Raw genomic sequence first — 17880 nt, 5'->3', positions numbered from 1 at the left:
TTTCAGACAATTTATGGTGAACCTGTAGAGTTTTTAAGGCAAGAGATTAATAGAGGTGATTTGCCATTGCTTATCTCTGCCTAGCGAGCCTGAAATTTCTTGGTGGTCACCCATCCAATTATTAGCCAGGGTCAATCCTGCTTTGCTTCTGAGATCTGACAAAATCAGGCATACATGTCAGGGCAGAAAGTATGCTTGCTTATGCTAAATCATGTGTAAAACAGTTTTCAAAGTGGTCAAATCTCCCTCTCTAATCAGTAGAAAAACTAGCAGGACACAATTTCTGATCTTGGGAAATTATAACAAAGTTGTTTGGGATTGATTAATATTTGTTCCCTGTTCTCACAATTCTAGAGCAGTTACAACCAACAATGATGACAGAGAATCATACTGCACTGTCCGACTTCATTCTCCTTGGATACTCTGAATTCCCCATTCTACAGGTTCTGCTCTTTGTGGTGTTCCTTTTCATCTACATGGAAATCATATTAGGAAATGGACTTGTCATTTACATTACAGTGACTGATACTGCTCTTGATAGTCCAATGTATTTCTTTCTGAAGAATCTGTCATTTCTTGAGATCTGCTACACCTCAGTCACCCTCCCAAAGATGCTGGTTAATTTTCTGGCAGAAAAAAAGAACATTTCCTTTATTGGCTGTGCTCTCCAAATGTATTTCTTGTTTGTCCTAGCAAGCACTGAGTGTTTCTTTCTGACGGCAATGGCTTATGACCGATATGTGGCCATATGTCACCCTTTACATTATAAAGTTATCATGAACAAGGAGCTCTGTTTAAGACTTGTTACTGGGTCATTGACTATCAACATGCCTGTGCATGTGGTGCAGGTGTACCTACTGTTCATCTTGCCCTTTTGTGGCTCTCATGAAATCAACAACTTCTACTGTGATCTTCCTCCAGTGTTGGAGTTGGTATGTGCTGACATTTTTGTAAATGAAGTTTATATGTTTGCAGCTACCACAATTATCCTAATCTTCCCTTTTTTCCTTATCCTTGCTTCTTATGTTTAGATAATCGCTGCCATTCTGAAGATGCCTTCAGTAGAAGGTCGTAAGAGAGTGTTTGCTACTTGCTCCTCACACCTCATTATGGTATCTTTATTCTATGGTTCAGCAACTATTGTTTATCTGAGTCCCAGATCAAAAGAGACAATAGATATCAACAAATGGCTGTCTTTGTTCTACACCATTTTAATACCAATGCTTAACCCCATTGTTTATAGCTTGAGAAGCAGAGAGGTGAAGGTTTGCCTGAAGAAACTGTTTAACAGAAAATTTTGACCCTACTAAAGACAGGATGTTTGGCCATCATATAATATTTTTCATTAAGCTTTTGGCAATCTTCTTTTTGAATGCAGTGGTGGTCAGATTAGGTCTACTTTTCTCTGTAATTTCAGATTTCCTTCTATAGGGAAAGACATCCAGCAAAGCATAATCTATAGGTTAATAGAGGTGATTTTCCATTGCTTACCTCTGCCTAGCAAGTCATCAACCATAGTCACAGACCTTAGCATGCTGCAAATGTCTTAACTATGCCACCATCTACAATTTGATTTACAACTTGTGTATTGCTTGATATCCTGGTATTTTATTTGTTTAATTTAAATTGTTAAAATTGTTTAATTTAAATTGTTTTTTAAAAATGAAGTTATCCACCCTGAGCCCATTCTTGGGAAAGGGCAGAATACAAATCGACTAAATAAATAAATAAAATGGGTTGGATCCAACCAGCTTTAAATGGGTTGTGTTCCCCTTTAAAGGGGAATGTGTTTCCCTTGGACCACCACCACCACCACACAAAAAAAGAGCCTATGGTGAGGGTAATGAATTGATAAAATGAAAAATGAGTGAAAAACCTGGCTGGATCCAACCTGCCCCCCCCCCCACCATTAAAAGGATATGTTTGGTGAATTGGTTATTATCACAAAGCAGAAGTCACAGGTTAGGTGGAAATATTTTTCATTTGTACTCTTTTGATCCAAAGATTAACTGAACCCTGACCACCCCAGTGGAATAAAGCAGGCGTGAGAGTAGATTTTCAAGTCAGGAAATGGCAGTTAAAAAAAGGAATCCTATTGAGATGTCAATTGGGAGGCCAAACTGAAAACAACTCGAGAGCAGGCCTTCTCAGTAACGGCTCCCCATTGGTGGAATCAACTACCAGCTGAGGTTCGAGCCCTGCGGGACTATAATCAATTCCGCAGGGCATGTAAAACTATCCTTTTTCAAATGGCCTACAAGATTGAATCCTGAAATGACATCCAGCCATCTGATATGCATCGTTTTGTATTATAGCACCTTATCTGTTGTGGTTTTAATTAATTAATCTATTTAATGTATTTTATTGTATTTTATCGTATAATGTATTTATTGTAATTCATGGCACTTTCTATGTTTGTGAGCCGCCCTGAGCCTGCCTTGGCGTGGAGGGCGGGATATAAATAATAATAATAATAATTATTATTATTATTATTATTATTATTATTATTATTATTATTGACAGAAGGCTGCCTAAAAGACATGGTCAATGTGGTGTCATGATTATAGTACCAGGCTGCTAATGGGGAAGCTTGAGTTCAGATTCCCACCCTGCCATGAAACACACTGGATGATCTTCCACCAATCACTCTGCCTCATTCATGCTAACATACCTCACAGGGTTGTTGTGAAGATAACATGGAAATCATACCTACAGGCTGGAGTTCCTTGGAGGAGTAGTGAGATCAAAGCCAAAGTTTGCATACTAAATTTCGCATATACAAAGATTGTATACTAAAACTTGCTGCCCTTGCAGTGTAGCTTTGTCTATAGCAAGGTCAGAAGCACATGTTGCACAGGAAAGGAGGGATGGTGGCTCAGTGGTAGAGCATCTGCTTTGTAAGCAGAAGGTCCCAGTTTCAATCCCCGGCATCTCCAACTAAAAGGGTCCAGGCAAGTAGGTGTGAAAAACCTCAGCTTGAGACCCTGGAGAGCCACTGTCAGTCTGAATAGACAAAACTGAGTTTGATGGACCCAGGGGGGTCTGGTTCAGTAGAAGGCAGCTTCTTGTGTTCAAATGTTCCACAGTGGCCAAAGAAGGGCACAAATGGAAGCACAGCACAGGATCAAAGCACAGCACAGGATCAGCACAAGGCAGAATTATGAACAAAATTGTACCCTTAAACTATTACAAAAAAGAAAATACTAAAATTCTCTTACAGGAAAGAAGACTTTGGCCAAGATGTGGATGTAAAAAGGTGTTCCTTCTTTTGTGATCTTTGGGAATATTTCTTTTCTGAATAAGCAGGAAATATGGAGGAGGACAGTATGCAATTTAAACCTGATGTATGGAAAAAATGGAAGCTGGAGATTATGTAGGTTTCTATGATGAATAGCCATAAATTAATTTTATACTTCTCAATTAGTTTGCCTACCATTTCACACAATTTATGGGCATGCTTTAGATATAGGAAAACAGAATTGCTTTTATTCCACATATTATTGTCTACTTTGCTCAATTACTATTAAGGGAACATTTTCATCCTTAAATACTCTTTTTTTTTCCTATTGTAATCTGTGGCAAATAAAGGTGTACCCCCATTTATGAAATTGGTACAAAAGAAGATAATAACAGTCATACTGGATCAAAATGGTGGTCCACCAGCACCCTGTATCATACAGTGGCCAACCAACAGGGCATAGAATCCAAGGTCTCCCCCTCATGTTGCCATCTAGCATGGGTATTTGGAGATTTACTATCTGTGTTTCTGTACTGTGCTTTTGTGTTGTGGTCCCTCTGCTCCTGCATTGTAGTAGGAATAAGTTTTAGCTAGGTCATAGAAAATATTAGCTGATAGAGTGCTAGGTTGAGTGGGTGGGAGGAGCAGGATGCGTTGATGTGCATACTGTTGGTGATCTGAGACTCTGTGAAGACCATCAGCAATAAATGTCTGGTCAGGGGATTCTAGTGCTCCTGGGGAGGGGAAAGTACAGTGGTGGGAGCAGGCAAAGTTGGAATGGAAGGAGACTGAGACACAGGAGGGCTTGCTCCCCTTCCAGCTTGCGTCCCATCCCAAGGATAGCGGGTATGGGGACCAAGTGGAAATACTTGCCTCCATTCCTGGTATTGTGCAATGCCAGGTCCATAAATAATAAAACCTCAGTCTTGCAAGATTTCCTAATTAGGTAGGACATGGACATGGCTTGCGTGATGGAGACCTTGGTGCGGAACGGGGAGACGGTGGCTCTCTCCCAATTAGCTCCGCCTGGGTTCTCCATTCTTCACCAGGCACACACTAGCGGGTGGGGGGAGGGGTGGCCTTTTTCATACAGGAGGATTGCTCCTTCAGGGTGCTTCTGCCTCCAAAGATCATGGGCATAGAATGTGCTGGCCTGACGTGGGATGTTGGGGAGAGTTTGGCAATCTGACTGGTACCGTCCGCCTAATGCACTGGCCAGTGCCTTACCATCCCTGATGGAGGCCGTAGCAGGCTGGGCATTGGAGCATCCTCGGCTTATAGTCCTGGGTGACTTCAATGTCCATGTCGAGGATGCAGCTTCCACTTGGGTGACGGACCTAGTGTCTTTCATGGCAGCACTGGGACTCTCCCAACATATAACAACGCCCACACATCGGGCCAGGCACACGTTGGATCTGAGCTTTGCAGCAGGAGTATTAGTGGATCAGATTTCTGCCGAGGCAGTGCCATGGTCTGACAACTATGTCTGAAGGCCCATGTGGATACTCCACCTTTACCCAGTTTAGGTGGTGAGCAAATTTTGACTCGCCCACAAAGCGAGATGGACCCTTTGCGGCTTCAGATGGCTTTACAGGATCCCTGGCGCTCTGGTGACTCATTGGATGAGCTGGTGGAGGTCTGGAATACCCAGCTCTCTACAGCCATCAATGAGATCACTCCCCAACATCCTCTTCATTCTTGTTCACGATTCGCTCCTTGGTATACCCTGGAGCTGCGATCGATGAAACAACGATTAAGACGACTAGCGAGACAATGGCGACACACTTGTGACGAAGCTATGAGAACATCTTATAGATCATTTATGCAGACCTATGAGATGGCAGTCTGGGCCACATGCCCAGCATAATTATTTAGTATAATTCAGTCACTAACAACCCTGCCGCAAGGTAAACCAAATGTTAGAGAATTAGAAATCAGCTGTGAGGCTTTTGCGAGCTTTTTCGCAGGTAAGGTCTCATAGCTCCGACATGACCTTCCTGTCACAATTGATACTGTGAAAGAACTCGAGGCACTGAGCACGTCTTCTGGTCCATTTTTGGATTCCTTCACTCCTCTCAGCCTGAAGGAGGTAACAGGATCCTTTTTTGCTGTACGCCCTACGACCTGTGCTGGCTTATAAAAGCTAGCCAGGCATCGCTACGTGAGCGACTGCAGGGTATTGTCAACAGATTCTTCGTAGAAGGGATCTTTTCCACACCTCTTAAAGAGGCTGTGGTCTGTCCCCTCTTGAAAAAACCATTTGCAGATCCGGTCGTATTGGAAAATTATCAGCCTGTATCAAACCTTCCCTTTTTGGATAAGGTTATAGAGGGAGAAGTGGCAACTCAACTACAGGGATTCCTGGATGACACTTCCGCACTGGATCCATTCCAGTCTGGCTTTCAACCAGGTCACGGGATGGAGACAGTTCTGGTCACCCTCATAGATGACCTCATGCGACATCTGGATCGGGACGGCTCAGCGGTGCTGTTATTATTAGATCTATCAGTCACATTTGATACAGTTGACAATCAGCTACAGACTAACTGCCTTGCCGATGTGGGGATTCAGGGATCCACCTTACAGGGTTGGCCTCCTTTCTCTAAGGTCGGGGACAAAGGGTGATGATAAGGGAGGAATCATCCCAAAGGCACCCACTTATATGTGGTGTGCCACAGGGTGCGGTTCTGTCCACAATGCTATTCAACATCTATATGCACCCCCTTGTACAGATTGTCAGGAGGTATAGGCTGAGTTGTCACCAATATGCAGACGACACCCAGCTCTATCTATTGATGGGTGCCCAGTCCAACTGTACCCTGGAAAATCTAGACCTGGCTCTTCAAGCTGTAGCATCTTGGCTCAGGCTGAGTCGGTTGAAGCTGAAGCTGACAAAGACGGAGGTTCTCTATCTGAGCCGGGGTGGTCCAAGGGGGGAGATTCCTTTGCCGGCTTTTGACAGGGTGCCGCTGATACTGGCCCCTAAGGTCAAGACTTCCAGAAAGCTTTTGATAAAGTTCCTCATCAAAGGCTCCTTAGAAAGCTTGAGAGTCATGGAGTAAAAGGACAGGTGCTCTTGTAGATCAAAAACTGGCTGAGTAATAGGAAGCAGAGAGTGAGTATAAATGGGCAGTCTTCGCAGTGGAGGACGGTAAGCAGTGGGGTGCCGCAGGGCTCGGTACTGGATCCCATGCTCTTTAACTTGTTAATAAATGTTTTAGAGTTGGGAGTGAGCAGTGAAGTGGCCAAGTTTGCGGATGACACTAAATTGTTCAGGGTGGTGAGAACCAGAGAGGATTGTGAGGAACTCCAAAGGGATCTGTTGAGGCTGGGTGAGTGGGCGTCAACGTGGCAGATGTGGTTCAATGTGGCCGAGTGCAAAGTAATGCACATTGGGGCCAAGAATCCCAGCTACAAATACAAGTTGATGGGGTGTGAACTGGCAGAGACTGACCAAGAGAGAGATCTTGGGGTCGTGGTAGATAACTCACTGAAAATGTCAAGACAGTGTGCGTTTGCAATAAAAAAGGCCAACGCCATGCTGGGAATTATTAGGAAGGGAATTGAAAACAAATCAGCCAGTATCATAATGCCCCTGTATAAATCGATGGTGCGGTCTCATTTGGAGTACTCTGTGCAGTTCTGGTCGCCGCACCTCAAAAAGTCCAGAAAAGGGCAGCTAGAATGATTAAAGGGCTGGAGCACTTTCCCTATGAAGAAAGGTTGAAACGCTTGGGGCTCTTTAGCTTGGAGAAACGTCGACTGCGGGGTGACATGATAGAGGTTTACAAGATAATGCATGGGATGGAGAAAGTAGAGAAAGAAGTACTTTTCTCCCTTTCTCACAATACAAGAACTCGTGGGCATTCGATTAAATTGCTGAGCAGACAGGTTAAAACGGATAAAAGGAAGTACTTCTTCACCCAAAGGGTGATTAACATGTGGAATTCACTGCCACAGGAGGTGGTGGCAGCCACAAGTATAGCCACCTTCAAGAGGGGTTTAGATAAAAATATGGAGCACAGGTCCATCAGTGGCTATTAGCCACAATGTGTGTGTATATATAATTTTTTTTGCCACTTGTGACACAGAGTGTTGGAATGAATGGGCCGTTGGCCTGATCCAACATGGCTTCTCTTATGTTCTTAAGAGCTTAGGCATGCTCCTGGAGTCCTCTCTTGCAATGGAGGCCCAGGTAGCAGCCACTACCAGATTCACCTTTTTTCATCTTCGGCGGGTGTGGCAGTTGGCCCCTTTCTTGGAGCACGATGACTTAGCAATGGTGATCCATGCTACGGTCACCTCGAGAATAGATCACTGTAATACTCTCTACATGGGGCTACCCTTGACCCTGACTCGGAAACTACAGCTAGTGTAGAACGCTGTGGCATGGCTATTAATGGGGCTCTCTCATTGAGAGCACATTCAGCCAGTGCTGAAAGAGCTGCACTGGCTACCTATTATGTTCTGAGTCCATTTCAAGGTGTTGGTATTGACCTTTAAAACTCTTTATCGTCAGGGCCCTGACTACCTATGGGACCACCTTTTTCTGTATGTTCCCCAGAGAGCACTGCGTTCAGGGACACAAAATCTATTGTCCGTTCCTGGATCAAAGGAGGCTAAGCTATGCTATACACGGGCCTTCTCTGTGGCAGCACCAGAAATGTGGAATGCCCTCCCAGAGGTTGTGAGGGCCCTGCAGGATCTCTCTACCTTCCACAGGACCTGCAAAACTGAACTGTTCCAACAGGCCTTTAATATCTAACTGGGGGAGGCCTGCCGCCCCACATCATTATAGAGCTGCAATACCACATGATCACCATCAGAAAAGAAGAACTCGCTTATATTGCAGTGGTACAGCACCACATAATGGTCTTAAATTGTAATTATAGTTTATTAGTTTTAACTTGTAAATATGAATATTGTTAACTGCCCTGAGTCCGCTTGCGGAGGGAGTGGGATAGAAATTTAAAGTAAATAAATAAATAGATAAATAAATAAATAAAGAGGACTGAGGAATCGAAACCAGTTCTCTAGGAGGTTAGAGTCTGCTGCTCTTAACCACTATACCATGCTGGCTCTCTGTAAGAAGGAGCTGTTCCATCAGGCTTTCCATTGAAGACAGTCTCTTACCATCTATTGGCAGTGTTGCCAGTCCTGCCCCCCGCCCCCGCCCCAATTGTGTATGTGTTTTACAACAGCTTGAAGCACTGGTTGTTTGGTATCAACTGGATATGTATTTATTCTGATTCCTAGGCTATGATGCCATTTTGCAGATTGCAATTTACCTTTTTTGTACGTATGTTTTGATCTTTACTTATAGATTGCTTTATTGGTGTTGTGACACCCTGACCCTGTGACCCAAGCAAGAGCCAGGGTGTAAGTAAAAGAAATAGTAAATAAATAAATGAAATTTCCATGGATGCTTTTAGCTCCATGCCAGGAAAAGCTTCAATTGCCCATTCCACATATGAACCTTCTGTTTAAAGGGAAGGGACAGGACTCCCCCCCTCCCTCCCGGGCCAACTGCCAATTCTGTGCACCATGCAAAAGGACACTGAGAATGAGGTTCAGTTAACCATATCCAGAGTCAGTCTGGCATTTTGTATGCTTTCATTGTGCACACTTGGACTATTGGTCCCTGGATATTTATGCAACATGGTTTCTACAACTGGATTAGCTCTCTCTAACTATTTGTCCAGGACCAGAGAAAGATTGTCTGGGATAAAAAGCAAGTATAGTAGTAAGAGGGGAATTCAAGGGATCAGCACATTTGCCTTTGCTCAAAAATGCACTTTGAGTGTTAGAACTTCACATATCTTAAGCAAACATAGTTTACTGTATAGAAATTAACAGAACAATGCCAGTTTACACCACTATGGATATGGCTCTGAAAGTTTACTTTCACACACTGGAAATCCCATGATGTCTCATTTAATGTTATAATTAAAGACACATTGGTCTTAGTTTAACTTAAACCCCACTGAGAAAGACCTTAGGGTCTACTATATCTCCAGTTACCTCATGCAATGGGCTAAATCCTGACCAAGTGTAAATTCGGGAGAAGTAATACCAATAGCTACTGATATGATTTTAATAAGTCCCTGAGTGAGGAGCTGAGATTCAGCTTAGGCCCTTTGCAAAGACCTTCTTCTTAAATAAAGCCCCATGAGACCTATTAAAACCACCTGCTTGATGAGGTGAATGCCAATTGAATGAATCTGTGATTGCCAATTAACAATAATCCAAAGAATATTTTCCAGCAATGCATTTTCCTTTTTTAATATTCAGGTGGGGTTCTTTTCTAATTCTGGACAGCCTGGTAACCCTCCATGAAGTGCAACACAAATTCTTTCAGCAATTTATGGAGTTTTAATTAGAACACTCCTGTAAAACTCTGAAATGAAGGCTTAAGGGAACACAGCAAGACTTCCCAGCAGGACTAGTCTGAAGGAAATCCCATTTTATTCAATGTTAGCATACTCTCAGGAATGCATCTGAAAGACATAGCAAAGGCATTTTTTTTTCTGTCTCTCAATGTATTCTGATGGTCAAAAATGTTGCAGAACTTCACACCCCTTCCCCCCTTTTGTGTGCATTGTGTGTGTGTGTGCATGTATATGTGTGTATGCATGTATGCATGTATATGTGTGCATGCCTGGAAGTTATAGTTGACTTCTGGCAACTCCAGAGGGGCTTGGACATTCAGAGAGGTGGCTTGCTATTGCCTGCCTCTGGTGGAGATTTCCCATCCAAGTACTTTCTAGGGTCAGCTCTGCTTAGCTTCTGAGATCTGATGTCTTGCTTGGGCTACTTCTGGAGTTAACACTCCCCATCACCATATCAGGGATACAAAGGGCATCAGGGAGGACCAATGGATTTTGCTCACCTTTCTGAAACATTTCAATAGGATGTCCCTATGGCAATTGTGTCTGAAGGCAGCCTTCTGGGTCATAATGATGCATTGGGCAGTCTAGGTTTCAGGATATATTTTTCAGGGTGCTGCTCTTTCAGGCATTGGGCACCACAATGGGCCATGTCAGACATATTAAGAGAAAATCTTTTTTTTTTTTAATCCCCCTATTTTGCAGCAGTTATTATGTGGAGGAATTTGTTTCAGAATAGACAGGTCCTTTTTTTGTGCTATAACCAAGCCATTGGCAGGGTCATTAATTGGCAGTTTTCAGGCTTTGAACAGGTTATGTGTCTGGTTCACAGATTCTTCCTATCATGGCTTTTCAGCATGCTATATTGCAGAAGCCAATAATGACATTGTGGACACATCATCTCAGTTTCAGGAAAAGTTTTTTCACACGCTGTCAAGCAAGCAGATTTCAAAGTAACCAGTCCTTGAGTTGAAACAAAGTATGGTTTATTGATAATCCATATGCTTCTATTGAGCTAGGTATTGGAACTGATATACAGTAACAGTAGAGAGCATACTTAAAGATGGCACATCAAAGGTTCTCTAAACAAAGCTACAAATTCTAAACAATGCTGTATTCACGTGTGAATCTTCACACGATAACTTTCTTATCTCTCCTGTGGTTTCTTTTCCTGGGACCAGGCCTGAGATCCTGTCCCTGGAGGCGTTTATCTTCAAAAAGCAAATTCCTGCATTTGTTAGTAAAAGCGAAAGAGGCGACGGCTATTTTCTACTTTGATGTGCCCACCTTAGTTCAGGGTTAGTAACATCTATGGAGCATTGTAAATACATTCAGTTAACATTATACTATCAGAGAAAAGTTTAACATTGCTTGACACACATTGGTTTCTGGGGTGAACAAGCATCCAGAGAACTTCCCAAAGATCTGTGGGCATTTGGCAATGGCTGAGTGCCCAGGGAGTTTGGGGGTTCATTGCCACCTCAACACATCAGTCCTACTGGTGGGAAGCTTCAGAGTTCTTATCCTTTTGCATTTCATCGGGACATATTGGGTCTTGGCTTTGGTTTTGCAATATTTATTTATTTATTTGATTTGATTTATATCCCGCCCTACCCCACCGAAGCGGGCTCAGGGCGGCTCACAACACAGAGGGTTCTAACAATAAAATTCTAATTTTAAATACAATAACAGTTTACATCATTAAAACATTAAAAAACATTAAAAACATTAAAATCAGTACATAAATCCACAATGTGCTATCTATAACTTCCTTCGATGTTTTCATAGTTTTAGTTTCAGTTTTAGTGCCGGTCAGTTATAGGCCAACTGGAAGAGGACTGTCTTACAGGCCCTGCGGAATTGTCCAATATCCCACAGGGCCCTGACCTCTTCCGATAACTGGTTCCACCAGCAAGGGGCTGTTATGGAGAAGGCCCTGTCTCTGGTTGACTTCAGCCAGGCCTCCTTTGGTCTGGGGATTACGAGCAGATTTTGGGAGCCTGATCACAGTACTCTCTGGGGAACATATGGGAAGAGACGGTCCCTAAGATAGGCAGGTCCTAGACCATATAGGGCTTTAAAGGTAATAACCAGCACCTTGTACCAGACTCGGTATATTATCGGCAGCCAGTGCAGTCCCTGGAGGCCCGACTGAATGTGCTCCCGTCTAGGGAGCCCTAATAGCAGCCGGGCAGCGGCGTTCTGCACTAGCTGCAACTTCCGGGTTCGGCACAGGGGCAGCCCCATGTAGAGGGCATTACAGTAATCCAACCTTGAGGTGACCGTTGCATGGATCACTGTTGCTAGATTGTCCTGCTCTAGGAAGGGAGCCAACTGCCTCGCCCGCCTAAGATGAAAAAAAGCGGACTTAGCAGTGGCTGCTACCTGGGCCTCCATAGTTAAGGCAGGCTCAAGTAGTACCCCCAAGCTCCTGACCCAGTGTGCCATTGTCAGTGGCACACCGTCAAGGGCTGGAAGGGGAATTCCCCCGCCCAGACCACGGCGACCCAAGCAAAGGACCTCTGTCTTCGCTGGATTTAGTTTCAGCCTACTCAGCCTGAGCCATCTAGCCACGGCTTGTAATGCCCAGCCCAGGTTTTCTGGGACACAGTCAGGCCGGCCGTCCATGAGTAGATAGAGCTGGGTGTCATCAACATACTGGTGACAACCCAGCCCATGCCTCCGAGCAATCTGGGCAAGAGGGCGCATGTAAATATTAAACAGCATTGGGGAAAGAACTGCCCCCTGAGGCACCCCAGTGTGTGCCTCTGGGACAGCTCACCCCCAATTGCCACCCTTTGTCCCCGACCATCAAGGAACGAGGAGAAACACTGTAAGGCCAACCCCTGAATCCCCACGTCGGCGAGACAACGGGTCAGCAGCCGGTGGTCGACTGTATTGAACGCTGCCGATAGGTCCAACAACACCAGCACCACCGAGCCGCCTCGATCCAGATGCCGCTGGAGGTCATCCATCAGAGTGACCAGCACCATCTCCGTCCCATGACCCGGAGGGAAACCGGACTGATGGGGGTCAAGAACGGAAGCATCCTCCAGAAAGCTCTGCAACTGCAATGCCACTGCCCTCTCAATGAGTTTACCCAAAAAGGGTACATTCGAAACCGGTCGATAGTGTATCAATTCGGCAGGATCTAACGTTGGTTTCTTCAATAGAGGGCGGACCACAGCCTCTTTCAGAGGTGCTGGAAAATGCCCTTCCATCAGGGATCTGTTTATGATATCCCATACAGGATATCTAAGCTCCCTCTGGCAAGCTTTAATAAGCCAGGAGGGGCAGGGGTCCAGATTACAAATTGTAGGGCGAGCAGATGCGAGGATCCTGTCAACTTCCTCCAGACTGAGAGCACTGAAACCATCCAGGACACACTCTGAAGACCGGCACGGAGCCTCAGGTTCACATACTGTCTCCAATATGGCGGGAAAGTCGTGGCGGAGCGATGCGACCTTATCTGCAAAAAAGTTCGCAAAAGCCTCACAGCCAATCTCCAATTCTTTAGAATTTGGTCTGCCTTGTGGCAGAGTTATAAGGGTCTGAATTGTACTAAACAGTTGTGCCAGGCGCGAAGTTGCAGATGCAATCTTAGCCGTAAAGTATGTTTTCTTTGTGGCCTTGACTGCCATCTCATAGGACTTCATTACTTCTCTATAAGATGTTCTGATCGCTTCGTCTCGAGTATGCCGCCATTGCCTCTCTAGCCGTCTGAGTCCACACTTTAATTGCCGCAACTCCTGGTTATACCAGGGTGCCGACTTTTGGCAGGGGCGCAGAGGGCGCCTAGGTGCGATCTCGTCGATGGCCCGGGAGAGCCTATCATTCCAAGACTCTACCAAGTCATCCAAGGAACCGCCAGGGATCCCGTAGAGCCATCAGGAACCGTTCCGGATCCATCTGGCTCCGCGGGCAAGCTAAAATACGCTCGCCGCCTAAACGGGCTTGGGGTGGGACATCCACATGAGCCTTGAGGGCATAGTGGTCCGACCATGGCACTGCTTCAGCAGTAACATCGTCCACTAAAACTCCCGCCGTGAAGATCAAGTCTAACATGTGCCCCGCCTGGTGGGTGGGTGTTGTAACAATTTGGGAGAGTCCTAGTGTCGCCATGGATGACACCAGGTCCATTGCCTGACTGGAGGTCGCGTCATCGGCATGGACATTGAAGTCACCGAGGATCAAGAGCCTCGATTACTCCAATGCCCAGCCTGCTGCGGCCTCCAGTAGGGACAGTAAGGCGCTAGCCGGTGCGTTAGGTGGTCGGTACACCAGCCAGATCGCCAACCCCTCCCCAACGTCCCACGCCAGACCGGCACATTCAATGCCCTCAATCTTCAGGGCCGGGAGAGCCCGGAAGGAGTAAGCCTCTCATATGAATAGAGCCACCCCTCCTTCCCGCTCGCTAATCCGTGACTGGTGAAAGACCGAGTATCCTGGGGGCGCCATCTGGGAGAGAGCTACAGTCTCCCCGTCACGCACCCAGGTCTCGGTCACGCATGCCAATACACGTACTACTTGAGGCAAAGGTACCTGTCAGTTAGGAACATGGGGCTATAGTATTTCCTTACAGCTCTTTTGTGGCCTAGAAGCCATGAGTGGTGGAGGAGAGCTTTGCCCCCTGAGCTGGATCACTGCTAGCCCATCACTAGTCACATATTGGTGGGCGTGATCTAACGCCTCCCCTCAGATCTGTTGGTCTTCATTAAATATTAAAGCCCCCGCAATCCTTTTCACATTTGAGGTAATCATATTTATATTGGTGGTTCTTCCATTCGCTTGAAACATGACCCCCAGGTACTTAAAGCATGAAACTTGTTCAATGGGAATAGAATTTAAGTACCAATGGTGTGATCTGGGTGTCTTTTTGCCAAAGGCCACTGCTTTGGTTTTAGCATAATTTACCTCTAGATTGTTTTCCAGGCAATATTGAGCGAAAACTTTCAAGGCTCTTCTGAGGCCTAAGGGAGTCCTTGAAAGTAAAATAGCATCATCAGCATAAAGGTTTATTTATATGCGACGCCAAATCATTGATATAGAAGTTAAATAAGGAGGGGGACAGCACATTTAAACTGTTATAAATATTAGAGCTTTTTGGAGCAATGAGCTACTTGCAGCATCATGTTTTGACAACTCCAGCCAAGCCATCTCATCAGAACATTACAGCTCTCTGTGCATCACTTGATTAGAACTCCGGGGAGTGAAATGTGCTTGAGAGAGACAAGAGGGATGGACAGACAGAGACAAGAGGATAGGCAGTTCATTCACACAGGCTGGAAGTTATGGCAGTGCAATCTTTTTCTTCTTGTTTCCTGACTACCAGAAATCATGGAGGGGAAAAAAGGCATGCACTCCCTTCATTCATGCTTTCTGGTTCCAAATTGATTGGACTGGTAGAGAGGCACAGAGGCAATGTCAGATGTCATGGTTGCTATGGCTATGAAGCCCACTTGTAACTTGGGGTATGGGTGAGGCTGGAAAGATAGAGGTTAGTTGGAGGATGATACCTGTAGCTAGCTGGCTTGTCTCTTTGGGGGAGGGTCATCTTCAGTTCCAGGTATACTTTTTATGTATAGCCACTTCTTTTTTCTAAGGGAGTTATCTTCTGTTCAAAGCAAATAGGGTACATTTGTTTGAACTCAAATGCTGTTCACAGTTGCTTTTTGCTACATTTTAATCCCACTGTTACTACCAAGAACTCAGAATGCCATACATGTTTCTCCTTTCTATTATATCCTTACCAAGAGGCACTGGGAGAAAATGCCTGGCTTTTTGGCTATGTGGTAATTTGAACTTGGGTGTCTCCAGTCATAATTCAGTTCCTAGCTACTACACCACACTGGCTCCCAGAAAGGCAATAATATCTCCCTTTTTTCCCAGAGAATATCCTTTGCCTTCCAGAGTAAGAACAAACCTGATCTTCCAGAATAATAGAAGCAACACATGCAAAATGTTTAATATGCTAGCAAATGTTCCACTCGTAAGACTATGGAATCATGTGATATCACTCTGATTCCATATGCCACCATGCATACATTTATATGAGTTTATATAAGCTGCACTGAATATGAAGTGTTGGATTTTGCATCTCTTTTGTAATCTATGATAAGGTGAAATTGATTTTAATTAATTGAACTGCAACACACACATACACAAACACATTAATGAATACTCATATTAATCCACAACATAATGTACCACCCACAGATCTTTGGAGTGGATCTTTTATCTTTCTAGCCTCTGAAACATTTTGTCACCCAATTTCCATAGTGCTCCCTTCACCTCCTTGTTCCTCAGACTATATATGATAGGGTTCACTAGTGGAGTAACAACGCAATATAACAGAGTGAACCATTTGTCTTTATCCAAAGAGTAACTGGCCTTAGGCCTTGTGTACATAAAGACTGCTGTGCCATAGTACAGGGATACTACAATGAGGTGAGATGAGCACGTGGAGAAAGCCTTGCTCCTGCTTTTGGCTGAACTCATCTTCAGAATGGTAGTGATGATACGGATGTAAGAAATGAGAACAAGAATGAAGGGCAACATCAGCACCACACCAGCGACAGCAATGACTTGGACTTCATTCCAATAAGTGTCCCCACAAACAAGCATGAGCAAAGGCTGAATATCACAGAAGAAATGGTTAATAATGTTGGGTCCACAAAAGGAAAGAGAGAAGATAACAGCTGTGTGTCCTGCTGCCACCAACAATCCAACAAACCAACATGCAGCAGAGAACTGGATGCAAATCCTCTTGTTCATGATGGCTGTGTATCTTAGTGGGATGCAGATGGCCACATAGCGGTCATAGGACATGACAGTGAGGAGAAGACATTCTGTGACACCAAGCAGTAAAAAGAAATAGAGCTGTGTTGCACACCCAACAAAAGAGATTTTGGTTTCTTCCAAGAGCAGATTCACTAGCATGTTGGGTATGGTGACTGAAGTGAAGCATAATTCCAAGAAGGATAAGTTCCTTAGGAAGAAATACATGGGAGTCTGTAAGGCACCATCAACAGTAATTATGGCAATAATGATGATGTTGCCAAGTACTGTAAGGAAATACAGGCAAGAAAATGCCACAAACAGTAGAAGTTTCAACTCTGGGAGTGTCAAGAAACCCAGTATAATAAATTCAGTCACAGATGTTTCATTTTCCATGGCTTTCTCTCATCATTACCTCCTGGGAAATTGAAAAAGAAATTATTAATATTGAGTCCCAAATGCATGGATACATTCATTTATCAAGTTCATGTTCTATAATTTCAAGCACTTAGTGACACATATAATCAGTTACAGAATGCATCATTTACAAAAACTATCAAACATTAGAATGCAAAAGGTCATGAGCTGGATCCAAGGCTTTGGTTCCACTAATAGTGGAGACTTCCTCTAATTCAAGGACCTTTATGGGTAGTATAAGAGGTGTATTGGTTCCATAGTTTTTATTCTGCTATCTAATAGTGGTATTTAGCTAACTTTATTCACTAAATCTTGTCCCATTCTTCTTCTTATTGCAGTCTCCATCTTAAATGGCTTTTGTCCATTCATGTCCCATGATCCCAAGCATAGTGTAATGGACTCAGGCAGCTAGCCTGTTAACTGGAGATAGCTTGCAGTGATTGGTTGGGCTGTAACCAAGGTTATGAGACTGTATTGAAATTCAAGAGGCTGACAGCAGAAAAAAATGCCTCTGGGGGAAGTATGAGTTTTGGAACAGTTCAGTTCAGTCTGGGAACTGTGAAATTCAGTCTGAGAGCTGAAGAGTTCAGTCAGAGTACTGAAGCTGGTCAGTTGTGGGGAAAAAACTACTGGAAAGGAGCTGAGACAGCCTGTGGGCTGAGTTCCTTGGGAGACAGGTTTCTGTCTGTGAGAGAGTTATTGAGCAGAAAGGGGCAAAACCAGGCACCTTCTGTGAGGAGATCTGTCAGCACATCAGGGCAGACTCCTGGTCTAAATGACAACACTCTAACAAACAAATACTGTGACTGGATTCTTGTGGCTAGGAAGGATTTCCAAGAGTCAGACTAGAAATCTAGCTAGAGTGGGACACATAGGATTGAGGGGCTAGAAAAGCACCCAAAAGGTGTGAATCCTGAATGCTAGTGTGTGAGTCTGAGGGAATATCGATCTGGCACAAGTCAGGAGTCCCCAATGTGAATGGCAAAGAGTGTGTGGGCTTTTATTATTTTTTATGATATAATGAAGTCTGAGCATAGGGTTATCTATTTCATCTCTGCCTAG

At 44.4% G+C, this 17880-nt stretch overlaps 1 protein-coding gene, 1 non-coding gene and 1 pseudogene across 2 annotated transcripts; 2 read left to right on the top strand and 1 right to left on the bottom strand.

Annotated features, from left to right (window-relative positions):
- Positions 1–371: 371 nt before the first annotated feature.
- On the top strand, positions 372–1301 carry LOC132583570 (olfactory receptor 10A7-like; annotated as a pseudogene).
- A 1560-nt stretch (positions 1302–2861) lies between these two features.
- Positions 2862–2936, top strand: TRNAT-UGU (transfer RNA threonine (anticodon UGU)). Its single transcript has one exon. It is a non-coding gene; the product is annotated as a tRNA-Thr (tRNA).
- Positions 2937–15829: 12893 nt separating this feature from the next.
- On the bottom strand, positions 15830–16800 carry LOC132583874 (olfactory receptor 10C1-like). The gene has a single exon (XM_060255594.1). It carries the CDS (start codon positions 16795–16797, stop codon positions 15859–15861), a length of 939 nt encoding a protein of 312 aa, XP_060111577.1. The 5' UTR covers positions 16798–16800; the 3' UTR covers positions 15830–15858.
- Positions 16801–17880: the final 1080 nt, after the last annotated feature.

Source organism: Heteronotia binoei, chromosome 15 (genome assembly GCF_032191835.1).
Source record: "Heteronotia binoei isolate CCM8104 ecotype False Entrance Well chromosome 15, APGP_CSIRO_Hbin_v1, whole genome shotgun sequence".
In the NCBI taxonomy this organism is placed as follows: Eukaryota; Metazoa; Chordata; class Lepidosauria; order Squamata; family Gekkonidae; genus Heteronotia; species Heteronotia binoei.
The sequence above is the reverse complement of the archived record's forward strand: the minus strand, read 5'-3'. Positions and strand labels throughout refer to the sequence as shown.

Coding starts and splice junctions, on each gene's coding strand:
- LOC132583874 (XM_060255594.1), bottom strand. CDS start 16,797: ATGGAAAATGAAACATCTGTGACTGAATTTATTATACTGGGTTTCTTG.